The sequence below is a fragment of the Acanthaster planci genome, linkage group LG12 (assembly GCF_054643075.1).
Source record: "Acanthaster planci isolate LZ-2023a linkage group LG12, COTS_SCS, whole genome shotgun sequence".
NCBI lineage: Eukaryota > Metazoa > Echinodermata > Asteroidea > Valvatida > Acanthasteridae > Acanthaster > Acanthaster planci.
The window spans coordinates 169,499-186,465 of record NC_141788.1 but is presented as its reverse complement, the minus strand read 5'-3'; the positions used below and the strand labels follow the sequence as shown (position 1 = coordinate 186,465).

At 39.1% G+C, this 16,967-nt stretch overlaps 1 protein-coding gene across 1 annotated transcript in view; it reads left to right on the top strand.

Annotated features, from left to right (window-relative positions):
• LOC110985791 (uncharacterized) overlaps positions 1–16,967 on the top strand; it is a 45,302-nt gene that overhangs the window by 16,073 nt on the left and 12,262 nt on the right. The window contains exons 9-28 of the mRNA XM_087144278.1: positions 498–709; positions 912–1,065; positions 1,294–1,534; positions 1,954–2,116; positions 2,706–2,940; positions 3,245–3,453; positions 4,682–4,908; positions 6,251–6,418; positions 6,988–7,215; positions 7,514–9,847; positions 10,096–11,573; positions 11,901–12,150; positions 12,593–12,737; positions 13,118–13,294; positions 13,778–13,938; positions 14,348–14,679; positions 14,780–14,933; positions 15,325–15,587; positions 15,968–16,123; positions 16,556–16,838. Coding sequence (XP_087000404.1) covers positions 498–709; positions 912–1,065; positions 1,294–1,534; positions 1,954–2,116; positions 2,706–2,940; positions 3,245–3,453; positions 4,682–4,908; positions 6,251–6,418; positions 6,988–7,215; positions 7,514–9,847; positions 10,096–11,573; positions 11,901–12,150; positions 12,593–12,737; positions 13,118–13,294; positions 13,778–13,938; positions 14,348–14,679; positions 14,780–14,933; positions 15,325–15,587; positions 15,968–16,123; positions 16,556–16,838 — 7,570 coding nt within the window. The remainder of the gene's footprint in view (positions 1–497; positions 710–911; positions 1,066–1,293; positions 1,535–1,953; positions 2,117–2,705; positions 2,941–3,244; positions 3,454–4,681; positions 4,909–6,250; positions 6,419–6,987; positions 7,216–7,513; positions 9,848–10,095; positions 11,574–11,900; positions 12,151–12,592; positions 12,738–13,117; positions 13,295–13,777; positions 13,939–14,347; positions 14,680–14,779; positions 14,934–15,324; positions 15,588–15,967; positions 16,124–16,555; positions 16,839–16,967) is intronic.

The window sequence follows — 16,967 nt, the reverse complement described above, 5'->3', positions numbered from 1 at the left end:
AATGACCCATTCACTATGCATTTCAATGAATATGGTTGTGTGTCCAGTAACAAGTGGTAGCATGTTGTGATGTCACAGGATGTCCTTTGGCTTAGCTGTGATGTCAAGCCTTTACCTCTTTAACAATGCTTGTTAGTCATCTGTGGTTTCTAGGGTATTAGATTCTCTCTTACTACGTCCTTACCTGATGTCAGTGGATTGCTGACAATGATAAGAGTCCTTATATGGGAATTAATAAAGACACTAACGAACAACAAACCACATGTTCTACTGAAAGACTCTCTGTTTACCCGGCCAATGCCTAAAAAGATAGACTGTTTTGATAATAATTTCCGTTCAAAATGTTCTCGTTTTCCAATATTCATGTGGATGTTAGTATGCTACCTGTAGTTCTTTTCATCAGAGGGAATTTCTGCTGCTGTATATTTGTGGATAACATTCCTTACGTTGATGGTAGAATTTTCATTTGTACTTTATTCTGCCGTGCCACCCCTCAGGTTGATCCAAACATGGAAGCTCCTTCATGGACATCTGGTTGGTAGATACCAGAAACTTGTGCAGGACTCTTCCACTCACCACAGCAGGGGTGTACGGAGGGTACTGCTGCTGTTATGTGGAGCACAGATGAAACTAAAGCAGTTGGGCTGTGATGTCTCTGTCTCCCTCAGTGATGAATGGAAAAGGCAAATTGATGCTGATTTTCTTAAAGGTTAGCATGAAATAAATTGAGCAATCCTTAAACAGTGAGAGGCAGGATAAAGTGTAAGTATTAGGAACTTTTCTTTAATTTACTAGGAACTGATAGAGATAAGAGAACACATCAAGGTGTTTTCCCAAGATGGAATACAGTAGCCATTGGTACCTGTAAAACAGTTAATCTGTAGCTCACTATCTGTTGTCCTTGACCACAGGATGTCAGTATTACCTACAGGGCTATCCGGAGGAGGCTGTGACCTGCTGGCATGAGATAGTCTACCAGACTAAAGAGTTTCACAGTAATGGTAGTGTGGAGTTGCCTAGCAACCACTACTTTCAGACATCAAGTGATTTGGCATTGAAGCAACGGTCAGTGACACATCTATCTGTAGATTGTTTTTCTTTTACTTTTGTAAAATCTGTGACATTGGATATTGTTTTCAATCTGAAAAATAAGCCATGATGCAGTCAGCAGGAGTTCATTTAAGATGCAGTTTAAATCTAGCTCTTCCAGTTCTTTCATGCTCCTTCCATAGTTTCATTTTTACATTTTTTAGGGGGGCATGACTGATTCAGCATCTATTTTTTCCTTTGCAGACCCCTGTTTCCCACCTCTGGCTCTTCCACTCTTCTCTCTTACTCCCTCCTGGCAATCCTCTATACTCATTTAGAGCAATACAACCTTGTAGCTGCCTTGTGCCTTATTGATTCTCTGATTGAGTGTTACGTAGTCAAGACTCAAGAACATGGATGGTGTCAGAAGAAGATTGAGAGAAGATTGAATAGATTGATGAAGACCAAGGCATCATTTCTGGGCTTGGACCAAGAGGATAGAGAGGTGATATTGATGAATTGACTTGTCTTTGTGCAGCTTCCTGTGTAAACTCAAAGCGTAGGGCAGAGAAATAATAACATTGTAGAGATTTCAAGAAAGAAATGTGTCTTTTTTTCTTGCTCAAATGTTAGTTGAATACATATACATGTACATGTATTGGTTTGTTTGTGCATTTTAATTGAATAAGTAGTGCAGCCAGGTTTTGGCGTTGATCTAAGCTTTTAAATTCATTGAAATCTGCCTGTTAGATTTAAATTATCTTTAACTCAGGGCCCAGCCTTTAGTTCTTAATCTAGGACCTCTAGGACAGATCAAGTTGTTTAGTTCAAAGAGTTGGCTTTTAGAAGATAGAAAAAAGTTCTTAACAAAACTACTAAAAGTTAAATACATCCCCCTGCATCTGCTCTCTCCATTATCTGTAGGAACACCCACAGCTTCCTTGTGTTCCAGATCCAGTCCAGAGGGAGGTAGTTCAAACATTGGCACGGTTTATGTCCCTCTACTTTACCAATCATTGCCTTTTTGTCTATCCACCTTGTGCCGCTAAACCATTACCTCCGCTCCATCTGCAACCATTGGACACTGGTGAGTACATAGATAACTCTAACCTTTGCCTACTGTATAACTGTTTATACTACTAAAAAACAGTAAAGGACCACGTTTTTCTTAACTTGTAATTTTTCCAAGTACTGAATGGGGTCTTTCTTAACTTGTAATTTTTCCAAGTAATGAGTGGGGTCTAGTTCTTTTTCCAAGTACTGAATGGGGTCTTTCTTAACTTGTAATTTTTCCAAGTAATGAGTGGGGTCTAGTTCTTTCATTTTTTGTTTGTTTAGATGTTGTGGAATAGAAAACTTGAAAAATGTTTGAAAAATCAAATGTACATTTTCAGTAGTAAAATATCTCATATAAAAAAATATACACAAACTAAAAAGTGGTCCTAAACTTTTTTGAGTTGTGTATTTCACCATTGATGTCTTCTTTGTCTGCTATTGTGTCTTCAATCACTGAAGCATGACAAGTTTGAATTCTACTGTACTTGTAGTTATACATATTTCATTATTCACTCCTCACTACGATGCGCCATGGTGACATTTGGCTGTTGGTGGTTTTTTTTGTGAAAATGACATATGACTTGGTCTTGATACCTTACTTTGTTGTATTCTGATTTCAGAGTCAAGTAGAACATTACCAATCTACCATGAAAAAATCTCCAGCAGTGTTCGACAGCAGCAACTTTCAGAGATTTGGACAGCAGATACCGCTGTGGCTTTGCTGCTAGTTTGTGGTCTCTTACCTGAAGCTGTATGGTTAGCGCGAGAACTTGGTGATTGGAAGAACGCCCTCATGCTGTCAGTAATGACCAACCAACAAATGGAATTGGAGAAAGCATCCAAAAAGGATGCAAGGTCAGATGAAAAGATTAGTTTTGGTTTGTATTCCATATACAAAGTCATCAAAGTTTGTTCCTTTTCTTTGCCTCAAAGAATTCACTGCAAAGATAGGATGGACATTGAATAGACAAAGAATATTCCTCAAAGAACTTAACTGACTTATTACCTAGTTCTGAAGCTCTCTGTCTGTAGTTGGTCAAATGACAACTGCCTTTGGTCAGTTTGTTAAGCTTAACTGATCATTCGATAAGAACACAAAGTGTAGCATGTGTTTCTGAAATGTTATGAATAAGAATATTGTTCACCCTTAATTTCACAGTTCATTTCAGCCGCTGTGCCTTCCTGAGAAGCTCACCCCTCTGGTTATTGTCAAGGAAGGCATTAGTGTCATCCTCCAGACACCTCTGACTCCTCCTTCTGCAGGGGGAGGAAGTTCAGTCAAGAGAAATTCCTCATTTAATGAGAAAGATCAGAGAGGCAGTCACTCGCTGACTGTTTCCAGTGGGATGAGACGCAGTTCTTCCATGTGTAAGTATAGACATTGACTTACCATGCAGAAATTCTAAGAGGCTGTTGTTAAGATATTTACAGTTGTTTGTATGTTTCTACAGTTATGGTGGCCGTAACAGTTAATATGGAATAAAATTGATACATGTCCATAATGTTTACAGTTAATATGGAATAAAATTGATACATGGACGTAATGTTGACGGTTAATATGGAATAAAATTGATACATGGACATAATGTTGACAGTTAATATGGAATAAAATTGATACATGGACATAATGTTGACAGTTAATATGGAATAAAATTGATACATGGACATCATGTTGACAGTTAATATGGAATAAAATTGATACATGGACATAATGTTAACAGTTAATATGGAATAAAATTGATACATGGACGTAATGTTTACAGTTAATATGGAATAAAATTGATACATGGACATAATGTTTACAGTTAATATGGGATAAAATTGATACATGGACATAATGTTTACAGTTAATATGGGATAAAATTGATACATGGACGTAATGTTTACAGTTAATATGGAATAAAATTGATACATGGACGTAATGTTTACAGTTAATATGGAATAAAATTGATACATGGACATCATGTTTACAGTTAATATGGAATAAAATTGATACATGGACATAATGTTTACAGTTAATATGGGATAAAATTGATACATGGACATAATGTTTACAGTTAATATGGGATAAAATTGATACATGGACGTAATGTTTACAGTTAATATGGAATAAAATTGATACATGGACGTAATGTTTACAGTTAATATGGAATAAAATTGATACATGGACATCATGTTTACAGTTAATATGGAATAAAATTGATACATGGACATAAAGTTGACAGTTAATATGGAATAAAATTGATACATGGACATCATGTTGACAGTTAATATGGAATAAAATTGATACATGGACATAATGTTGACAGTTACAAGACTGCATTGTTGTAGTCCAGACCGCTGAAGACCTTCACAAGATCACGCAAGACCAAAAAAGACCTCCAGTCTGAATTCATGTCACAAACAATTCAAATCAATTGCAACGAAAGCATTCCTTTGTCATTGTTCACCCTGTTTATACTTGTGAGTAGTGACTGGTCTTGTGTATGGTCTTGTGTCTGGTCTTGTGATGGTCTCGACTTCAACACTGCTACAGAGTTATTCATTTGTGATCTTACAAGGAATTTGAATATTCTGATTTTCATATTCTTATTAGGCTCACTCAATGAGGAAGATCGAATCATGCAAGAACAACTCAGTCGTTCACTGACTGACATGCTCACTGCTGCAACCATTGCTGATTTAGACCCTACACCATGGTTGCTACACAACCTGATGGATCGCTGTCTCTCATTGGTTGCGGGGTTCAACACTCTGGTTCCGGAAGAATTCTACTTACCTGCTCCACCGTTCTATTGTCCGCAGCCAGACTATGAACCAAAGGTGTGTGACACTAACTTCAATGAAGATTTTGTATAGTGTGGAAAATACTAAAAATTAGTTAGGCTTTTTGTTGGATTTGCTAATTATTTATAAGCATTTTTGCACGATGAATCTAGTTTAGTGTGAAAATTATTGCATTTAACTGCAAAATATCGAACTGAAATAAGAACTTTGTCAAAGTGGCCAAATTAGGATCCCGAAGGTTTTACATGTACATAATTTTCTTGGCACACGAAAAGCTAAAATGTAGAATTCAAAAAAAGAAAAGCGATCAGACAGTATAAAACTCATTCTAAAAAGGAAATGAATAAAATGAGATGAATAAACACGAACACGTGTCTTCTGGTTTTCATTGGAACATGACTGATTTATATGATATCACCCATGTACTTCTTATTAATCATTGTATGACTGGCTCGTAAGCCGACACAGTGTCCATGGAATAACTTCCTGTTTGGTACTAAGATACTTAGACTTGCTACTGTGTTATACAACACTTCCATCCAAACAAGGATACACTACCCACCACAGTGCATTGCACACAGAAGTTATCAATATCAAGGAAGGACACCTAGGTTGGATATCTGTCATTGGAAGTTGTAAAATCCCTGTTCTGTCAGACAAATTTATACCTTAAGTTCATTGAAAGGCAGTGAATTGGCAAAGTTGTTACATCTGTGGTAAACAGCAGTGATGATTCACAGACATAGAATGAGGTTCAGTATTACTGAGTATGAATCAGGTCAAGTACTAAGTCCTGAATTGATTTCATTTCTGATGCAGGCTTTGCTTGTAAAAAACACTAAATTCAAAGATCAATTTTATAATCTTTATTGACTGTAATGGAGTCCAAACAAATAATAGTACATGTACATGTATAATATAGTCACAGATGGTAGCAAGAGGATTCTTGAATCTGAGCAAATAGAACTTATTGCTCAGTTTTTAGTAGTTGGAGAAACGATTGCTCCCTTGATTTGTCATTTTTGGAAGTCAAACCTGTGAAAAATGATTTCACAACACCTGTCACAAACTTGTATGATATTTAATTATAAAAAAACCTTTTGTATGTATTTGGCTTTAAGCAGGAAACATTTGGTCTCTAATTCCAGTATTATGAGCTATCCAATCGTATCCAGACATCAGCATTCTTTGCTAACAAAAACAATTAATTTGGGTTGAACAAAGAAAATTGGCAGGTACAGTGGTGGAACATGGAACCTCTAGAGTGCCATACTTTCTTGCCCTGTGCTGGCAATCTGCCAATTTGTCAATGTTACTTTTCTTTTGTTGTATCTTGATATGTTGTATCTTTTCAGAATTTTTTTCCTACTTATTTTAGGATTCTGATCCAGAAGAAGTGTTGTATGAGAGTAGTTTGAGACGTGAAGTCAATGATGTGATTCAACTCATCATGCTGGTTCTTAACTCAGCCAAGTGTAGCTTGCCTTGTGCACGATGGTATGTCCAACAGTTGGACTTACTGTTAACTGTTGATGCGAGAAGGAAGGTGAGAGTAAAAGCATCAAGAAATTAACATATTTAGAAATGAAAATTGAACCATATTATTTTTTCTAAATCGTCCATTTTGATCCAAAGCTTAAGTTACTTTTCCTATGCCAGGCTGCAGCTGCAGGATTTAAATTTTTGACCTTTTCTTTTAGGATCTTTGTAGAAATAGCTACATGTACGTGCATTGTACAATTTGGGTAGAAATCATAAATTGTGCATTTACATGTGTGTGTACTTTACATGTTGATGTATAATGTTTATGCCCTGTAGCATTTATTATGAATTGGCTTTCATTTTTTCATAATTCAGGCAGTGCGAGCTTTTGCATGTTCATTTCATACATGGCTTTCTTTATCCAGTTCATCCAGTTTCACATTATTGTGTACCATAGTACCAGTTCACAGATTTCACATTTTGTTTAGGATTGTCCACTGATTCATGACATAGTCATCAGTTGAAGTACATATATATGATCCCTAAAATCAGCTCATTAGTGAAGAATCTCGGCACAGAAAACAGATACTTACTGACAAGATGTCTGTATCTATATTTTGTTTTTATCTCCAGAAAATTTGCCCAATACCAATCCCTAGTGTTTTGGTGGACCACGCCCGGTTCCCTGTGGATCTTCTCAAGACTGGCATTGATTCTCTTAGTCTTCCTCCTTGCACTGTTGAGCTACTTCGAGTATTCCGTGACTTATGTTGTACTGTGTGGATGTTACACTCGCGTGATAAACTCACTCTAGCTGTACGGAAGTACCAGGCCAGTCGTGAGCGGTCACTGCATGTTAAGGTGAGATATGTTGAAATATACCAGTATACAAGACGTTTGTTTCCAACCATGTGATTGAATTTAAAGAAATCCAGCTGATGTGTCATCTTGTGAGTTATATGTACAAATGAAATGGACCAAAAAGCTTAAGACAGTTAAGTGATTTGGGCACACCTGAAAAATCTGTCTTTTGAAAGATATTTAATTATGAATAAACAATCTTAGAACAATTATCTCCAAGGATAGAATTTTACACTTTGATTTTGATTATTTTTAGTTAGTTTACTTTCAATTTTTAAATGATTTTTTTTTTGGACAGCCCCAGAATAATGCAGAAGTTGCTAAACATGGTGAACTCCTTGAAGACATCTTGATGTGGGCAGACAATCTTCATCCTTTCTCATCCTTTCTGAATCTTGAAGAGGAGGTCCAAGACATCCTACTAACAGCTGTCTCAGAGCTTACTCCTACTAAGAAAACAGTAGCTATCCTTGCCCGCCACTTCCATGGTAATATGGAAAACCTTTCTCCACTCCTTCAAGAGAAATTCCAGCGTCTAATGGTGAAACTGAAACGAAAACGGGAAAAATCTGATCGAAAGGTGGTAAAGATGTCTACCGATGCTGGGAAGGAGAATAAGCGAGTTGTCAGATACGAGACGCTTCACAGTCATTATCGATATCAGTGCAAGCTGAGGAATATGACTGTGAGTAACAGGAAGGTGGAAATAGGGATGTGTGAGCTGCAGGTGTTTGAGGAGTTGTCTGAGAAAGATCCTCCAAAGGAAGCAGAACAACAAGATGTCAAAGGAGATGTACGAGAATTGGAAACAGGTGCTTCTGTGACAGTAAAGAAGAATCTTGGCAGTGCAGATGGCAAGAGAGATAAAACAGCAACTGGTTCAAAGCAGGAAGGCACTCAGTATCCAATTGTTGGTTCAAGAGAGTTTGAAAGCACTCCGGGATATCTGGACTTCTTGGAGACATTCTTCCTCGTGGCATTTGGCAAGATTGTTCAAGATAATGCCCCCTTTTCTAGCAAACCTAAGCTGCCACTGATCAAAGCATACTCTTCCGAGTTAAGACAAAAGGAATTTGGGTCTGTTATTAGAAGGATGTCCGTTAACACCAAGCTTCCTACAGTGGAATTAGATTCCTCTACCTTGATTAAGTCATGGATGGCAAGTAAGGACACCTTGACTGATAACTTCAAAGATGAGGCTAGAGATGAAAATCAGAGCAGGCACATTAGGAGCAAGAGTATGTTTCATCACAAACCTGATCACATTGGAGAAAGTCCACAATTGATTTCACTCCAGAAACATGGCAGTCGTAGCAGCCTGAACTCAGTCGATCCAAATAAAGAAAAGACCTCACCCTCTCAAAAATACAAAGTAAAACCTCCTTCATCCAAAGAGGGTGTCTTACAACCGTACTCCTCTGTGGTGTTGAATCTTGGTGAGGCAAACAAAAGCAAAGCTGAGATGTTGCAATGGTTTGGAAGATGGGCTGAGAGGCAATTGGCTGTTTATGCACAAACTCAGGAGCATGGGGATGAATCTAAAGCAGTTTTGAGAGTCCGATTACCGCAACAGCTGGTGTTGAATAGCTTATGGTTGATCCATCACCTGTATTACTTGGACTTGTTTGAGGAACAATCAGTTCCTGATTCCTCTGTTACTGTTACGATAGCACAGGGAGGGAGTGTTACCTTGCCTTTTGAACCACTTGTTCAATCGGGCAAGGTACAACAGGCTCATATTGGAAACTTAAGAAAAGGACAGCGAAAGAATGACAGAGACAAAGTAAATGTCGCAGAGGAAGAACCTGGTGCTGAGAGATTGAGAAAATCTAAAACAAAGAGAGCATCAAAGAAAATGATTACGAAGATTGATACAGATACTGATGATGATGATGATAGGAGGAAGTTGGAAAAAAAAGAACGGATCAAAAAAAACATCAAGGAGAAGAAGATGAAGGAAATTGGGAGTCCAAGTCTTGATGAAGTGAAACAAGAGACGATCAGTGCTAGGCCAAAAAAGAGGAGGCAGCTTCCAGAGGTGACTGAAGAACATCGCAGAACATCACCAAGACATTTATCAGCAAACAAGGAGCTTATTACTCAGTTTTTATTGAGAGCCCAAAGCCCTGACGTCTTCAAGGAAGCAAGACGGAAGACACAGCAAGCTGCAAGGAGAGTCAGGAGAAATTCCACAGAACTGTCAGATGCCAGTGACTCATCAGTGAATGTGACAACATCACAGGCAATCAATGCACAAGAGGAAATTGATACTGAATCATCTGAAGACAGAAGGAAGAAAGCTATGAGAGATTTGAGTCATTCTCCACAGTCTATAAGAGACAACAGGGTGTCAACAAGAGGCATCATCACCAATGATGTGTTTTACTACACTGACAGCAATTCTAGCAGTACATTGGATATTAGTTCTCTAGATGAAGTTGAAGAGCCATCAAATTGGCTGATAGACACAAAGAAAGGAATGCCAGACTCTCCCAAAGCAGATGGTAGGAAAAATGACACCTTGCCGCGTCAGCTCAAAAGCCTTGATGAGAGCTCCAAGTCTTTGAATCTGGACATGAAGAATGAAGACGTTAAGAGAATTGTCCGGGAAGAATTCATGAGAATGATGGAGGTACATGTAAGATATTGGGAAGTGAAAATAGTTATTAGATTAATCTGTTAAGCACTGATTAATTTCATATTTTGTTAAAAGTGTTTGTTTTGGGGAAGGGTTGGAGAGGAAGCAGTGGGAAAGATGCACAGTGTGAAATTTCCTATCTATTTGATCATTTTGGAAACTCTTGTGTGCAGTATTTCACCATACATTTTGGATCCATGTTATAGAAAACTTGAATTCTTGTTCTTCTTTATTTTGGGCAGAAAAACAAGACAAACTCTGGGAGTCTTGCCAACAGGGATTTGCATACAAATCTGGCTTCCTCAGACTTGTCACAGCCACTTGGAGTTAGAAGCAAAGTACAGCAGACTGAATCGGATTCAGTCCAGCCTGAACCTCACCTGCCAACCACTGAAGGATCATTGAATAGAGATAGTGCTGGAAGGTGTGGCACCACAACTCAGTTACCTGCTAACCAAGGTATTGATGCAGAGACTCAGGCACCATCTCCACTGATGCAAACATGGCATGGGGTTGTGAGTGTGCCTTCATCTTTACACAAAGAGCAGACTTCTTCTGATGTGTCACAAGACAGAAGGGGGAGAAATTTGAAAAGCATAGGGATAGGAACTGATGTACATGTTGTGCAGTCAGAGCAGGACATGGCTGGTTTAAACCAGTCTAAACCAGTACCGTCAGCAACTGATGTACCAGTCAGAAACTTTGATAGGAGTGACTTTAAGCCTGATCATCATAGCACACCAAATGATGTAAGACATCAGGACTTCAAGAATACATCAGCCAGAAGAATTGCTGCATCAGTGGGAGATGATGAATCTGTGATGTCTCGGCTGAGCTTGAAGGATTTTGAGGGTAATGTTGGTGATTCCATGCCAAATGCCTACCTTTATGGGATGCATTCTGGGCCAAGTGTGGAAAATAGCATCTCAAACAATGTTCATGCCACACAATCAAACCAAGAACATCGTATTCCACCACCAAACTACACGTCAACACTGAAATATACCCTGCAGGTTCCACTGCTACTTACAGTACCCCCTGAGAAACTAGCGCAGGGAGCCTTGGGTAGTGCAGGGATTAGATACCCTCCCCCACCCCAGGGAATTGGTGTGTCACAGAGTGTTGGACCTTCCCTGACAAGCACCCACAAGAGGGTACATGATAATGCCCAACAGCATCGAGGTATTACGTACCATCACCAACAGATGAGTAACACAGCACCATATGCTGGCCAGTTTAACAATAGAGGAGCAGCCCAGACTGTCATGCCTAAAACTGCTCGAACAGGCCCTGGTGTAAACAGTAGCTTTATCCCACCTTTAGTTCCCCCGACTTATGAGAACCCTGTGAGGCACTTGATATCTATGCTACACCCAGGCACTCAGCAACAACCACAGAACAGTGATAGTAGTCTTCCACCTATCCCGTTACTCCACATGGAGCCAAGATATACAGCACCCATCATTCCCCCACCTAGGCACCCATTGCCCCTCTTTCAACTTAAGACAGATGCCAAATCCAGCCAGTTTGTTCCTGTTGAGGAGCTGAATGCCTTTGAGAAGAGGCAAAGACAAGAGAAAGAGAAGCATCCAGCTGTGAGAGCTAGAGAGACGCGAGAACAGATGGAGGGGAGAAGGGAGGAAAGAAGTGGTCCTGAGGTTCTTGCACCTATCCCCCTTCTCCATGCTGACCTGAAGAACGATCTCACTAATGCTACAAGGTACAAATCATTGAAACTTGAACACAAATCTTGCACACCCTTACTGTGAACAATGGCCTTAATGTTTTATTGTAAAAGATCAATAATGTATTCAACACAATATGCAAATTATGGATCACATTCTCTGGTGCACTGCTGGAAATGGCCCAGGTTGTAGTGAATTGTATCAAATCACTCTGTTTCAGGTGTATTGAGCTGTTTGGGAATGCAGTTATTTTAACAGGTTAAGCTGTTGTTGATCTACATGTATGTAGCCTTTGTTAAGCAACAGGTATTTTGTTTGTACTTTTAAAAGTCCTTATAACCCTTAACTTTTCATCCAAACAGACAAAGAAGACGTCAACAGCAAGACAAAAAACCAACAACTTCTCATACTGAATCAGGAGACACACCTGATGCTGTACCTCAGAACTTGAGAGATACTCCACGGCTACAAAAAGATCAGCCTCACCCTAGTGAAAAACTACACAGCAATAGACAGGATACACAGCAGGAGAATGAGGAAGGAAGAGTGGCTCCTGATACTAAAGTAGACCAGGACAAGAAGAGAAAAGTTATCTTTGTAGAATCAACTAAGGTCAGTGCATTTCAAGATACCCTAATTGTTACACTAAGACTTGTGTTAGAGCTGATATATTGTTTGAAACAATCAAAGCAAATTTGTTATCTAACCGTTCTAATCCTGAACCTGTCAATATCAATACAGTTTTTCACATACCCCAGGGTTTTAGGGTTAATATTTATATTCACAAATTTGTAGGATAAAGAGACATCCCAAACATTTGAATGCCCAACTCTTCTAAAAGGAATGCTATCTGGTATAATTAGTCACAAACACTATTTCCGTTGAGGCAGCTTGGGAACACACTATATTTGCAGGAACATTTGCATTCAAAACCATTTGGGAGTAGTTTGTTCCACTTAGCCAAAGCCAAAACTGCTGGAACTGACATTTGAGTAGTTTTTCCTAATTAAATACCTCTGTAAGAATAAGGACCGTAAAATTTGTGTGTTTTAAGGAGGGTGAGACATCGAAGGGTACTACAGAGAAACCAGGAAAGAGCTCCGAGGTTGATGAGTCGGATTCTGATGAGGAAGATGAAGAAGGGAAAGATCAGACTATGAGACGAGAAGATTTAGGGACTGGCTATGCGATTAAGCCTGGTAAGAAGTCAGGATGTTTTTCATTGTGTTAAAACATTATTTTTCTCTGAATTATCTCTTTATTAGCATTTGTATTTTTAATGAGTCTTGCTCCCACATAGTCAAAATCTAACAATGAATATACAATGAAGCTTTGAAAATGGTTAAAATAGAAAGGGAAGGGAGTTTTTACCTTCAGTAAACTGGTAGCAGTTTACTGAATGTCTTCCTGGTGATGGACAATTGAATCAAAATGGCTAATCAACCCAGCCAGTCACAGGGACTTCCCCAAATGGCCTCTTGTTAGTCTTATGTTGCAAACTGTAAAAGATCTAAATGAATGATGGTCATATTCTCTGGCTGAGTCATTCAGCAGTCTTGTTATGATTAATATTATCCAGGATCTTATGATGCCATGCTGCTGGACAGAGATGCTAGATCAGTCCTACCGACAGCAGCTCAGGTTCACTATGATACCGTCCAAAAATTACAGACTAAGCCAAAGTCTGGTATTAGCACAGGAACCAAACAAACAAAGAATGCTTCTACCTCAATGGGAAAGGATGACTTTCCTCATTGTAAGTACGGCTTTAACCTGTTCACTGCAGTGTGAATTGTTTCTTTTATTGGTTTGCGTGAAAGTATTGGTATTGCAAATGCCTGGTTAAATTATAAAATTTTGCTTTGCTTTTCAGACTGTATGCATGTATTCTTGTTGATAATGTACTTTTTGCCAGTCCTCCATTGTTGTAGGTAAGGGTATCAGTTCCATTTTGATGTAACATAGTGGTTAGGTCAACTGTTTTGTATTACCATCTTTTTGGAAGGAATATTTCACAAAACCTTAAGCGTTCCTGAAGTTAGTGACTTGTTGCAGTTTAGTATTCTACAAAGTGTTACATGAGCCACAGGATTGTTGTGCATTCAGGAATGTTCCTAATAAAGAGAATGTCCAAGGCAGGTATGGCTGATATACATGTAGTGGATAATAACTAGATTCAAGGAAAGATCAAAATGATGAATGTTAAATACACCAACCCCCCCCCCCTCCTTTGGTATAGATCCACCTACAGTTACTGATGCTACTTCCCAGTACACAGCAGCAGCTACTGGTCTGTCTGATACTGGTCAGATACTGGCTCCAGATATCTTCTTCAATCTTCGCTTTGGTTCCTCCACCTCTGATAAGCAACCAGACATACAGGATAAGGCGATTGGCAAGGTGTGTTGATTGATTTTTATCTGTTCTTGAACTGTTTCTTTTCTTGCCTTCAAGTAGTGGGAAAGTGCTCCAGATATTGCTGTTATTTTATTAGTCTACAGCTGCCAAGTTTAAAAGATAGTGATATGCAAATATAGCCTTGGAAAGCTATTGTTTTTGTTTTCATTGGAAGGATGGGGATAGGTTGGCTGGACAAATAGTCCTCTAACTTTGCTTTGGAGTGATCGGTTTGGCTTTTTGGCCTCTTTATTGGTGGTAGACGGGCTATGTGATTGGGGAATCTTCACTGACAAATGTTTTGAATCCTACTTGATCCGAATTCTGACTTGATGCAGAACACACTTCTAACTCAACTTGTCTGTTGATTTTAAATCTAGGACCATTTATTCTCAATATTTTTGTTTATTAGGATTCGGCACAGACAACCAAGGGTCGCTCCTTTATCAGTGTGGTTGATATCGATCTCAGAGACATACCTTCTCCAGAACCACTTCCTAAAGATCGTCAGCAGTCTCCATCCCTCCCTCCTGCTCAGGCTGCCCCTCCCCCAGATGAGAAGACTCAAGATAACTCAACCCCCCATCCAACCAATGCTGAGCTGCACTACAATGCATTGTTCCTTAAAGACGCTCACCCTAAGAAGACTCCTCCTAAAGTTCAGTTTGAGGATGAGGCAGAGATGACTGGAGGACCTGATGCTGTAACTCTGAGGGTTCTTGATAGAAAGACCAAAGAAACCTGGTATGATGAGATGTTTGTAGAGGATTCCTTCATTGGAAATGACAGATGTAAATGGTTACTGTTGGTTTTAATTTCTGTCCATTTTGATTTTGATTGTTAGTCTTCAAGTTGCTCAGAACAAGGCACGGAGTGAATCAACACGGCAATCCACTAAGGAGAGACTGAGTCAACGATTAGCCCACATGGATCAGCAATTAAATGCCATTGAAGAATCAGCTGCCAATATTGAGCAAGATTTTAGGAACACAAGCCTGGTATGGATCCATCTCCGATACTAACCACTAAAAAAGATAACCTGTTTTTGAGAGTTCATAGATTTAGGGTTTGGCACCTGAGCTACTGTTAATTTACATTTGTTCTTTACAGAATCCTTGGTTCATAAAATCTCTCTTTTAAATGATGTTAAGCCACTTGGCAATATTCTGAAATGACCTCTCTTGTAAAAGTAAAAAGTTCAAAAAATGATTGAACTGTTGGAAATGACTTCGTGTCAGACTTTTCAACAAAAGCATTTTTTTAAACTTCAATTTGTAAAATTGACACTAACCGAAAGGAAGGTAATGATAATCCTGGTTGTCTACATGCCTGCCTGTTCTTAAACCACTCATCTTAAATAATACTTTGAATGTTACACCCTAAAATTAGATGTTGCATACAGTGGAGAACCTAGCTGATGCCATGGTGCCTAGTGACACCAGACCAAAGGCAGATTACTCACTGAAAGGCTACCAGTTATCAGACCACAGCGAGGTAGATTGTCCTCATGCACTAGATGTTCAAGCACATGAAGACAGTGCAAGAAGCCAGGACTCCAGACAGGCAGAAAAACAGCATGGAGACGATCAAAATGTGGCTGGAATGGTTTCCATGGTTACAGAGGAAGAGGGGAATGTAACAGGGATTGACAGGTAGAACTATGCTTTGACATTGCTCCTTTAATAAGAAATTGATGGTAGCATTACAGTGTTTCTTATAAATTCAGACTGCCTTATATGAATTTCATAACATGATCAAGGCCTTATTAAACAGACCTGGATAATGTTGAAACAGTTTAGAAGAGTTCTATATCAGGCATTCCTGACTAAAAATATCTTGTTAGGATTGAAATGTCAGGCCTTGCTGCCTGACTGTAATGACAAACATATGTATTCATTCACGAACTCATAGCTGACATTGGAGTAGAAAAGTACATGTAATTGCCTTGCTCATTATAGCCACCCTTAGAATGCGTAGGTTTTTGATACCTGAGTAGACCATAACATTTTAACACCTTAATTTCTTTTATCAGGGGAGATGACACTGCTTTAACTTTAGGTATCTCAGGTATCAGTGGTGTGAGTGACATCATTGCTGAGGTCATTGCTGAAGGAGATGATAATGACGTAAGAAAGATGGGTGTCTCGACTCAACAACAAAAAGCAGCAAGAAAGAAAATACAGAAGAGGTAACAAAAACCAAAAAGATAAGGACTTTTCTGGAAACTCTGTCATTTTGAGTTGATCCCTTTTATACTTCAGGACCTCCAACATAAAGGACACAGAATACCATTTTTCCCGCCTTGCCTCATTGTATGTACAGTTTTATTTCCCTTTTAACCCTAACCCTCCTCAATCCTTCACCTGTTGGAGGACTGAGGAGTGTTAGGGTTAATAAGTTTAATAGCAAGTGGTCTTGCTACTAGGTGTTCAGCTGTTGTTAGTACCAACACAGGCAAGGACAAATTGTCCCTACAGTGTTATGTGATTAATAGCTGTAAAATATTTGCAGTCTGAGCTACAAGTCACTTGTAAGCACTCAGTAAAGCAGGATTGAACCCTTGGTAGCGAGAGGATGAATTTCAAGATGTCTACGAAATCTCTATAATGTCATAATCCAGGAGATTGACAGCACAGCCTGAAGTGCAAGACTACACATGGCTCAGCAGTGACAAGATCAGAGAACTTCTCAGTACACCACGGACACCAAGACAAGATGAGGATATGGCTGATAGAGGGCTGTCGAGGAAGAAACCAGCTGAGAGAAGCGAGAAAGAAAGAAAGGAACTGAGAGACTGGGCATTGACACAACGATCTAAGAACCTTGCTGAATATAAGAAACAACGAGAGCTGTTGATTGAGAAGGAACATAAGCCCTACCAACCTAAGGCTAGTGAGGCAGTGGTAAGAACTGTAAGGGAATTGAAAAGACTGATAAACAGACTGACCAAAAACAAGCATGTCCAAAATGGAGAAAGCAAAGTGCTGTGTTGAGAGGAAACATAAAACATAACCCAGCTAGTAGAATGAGGC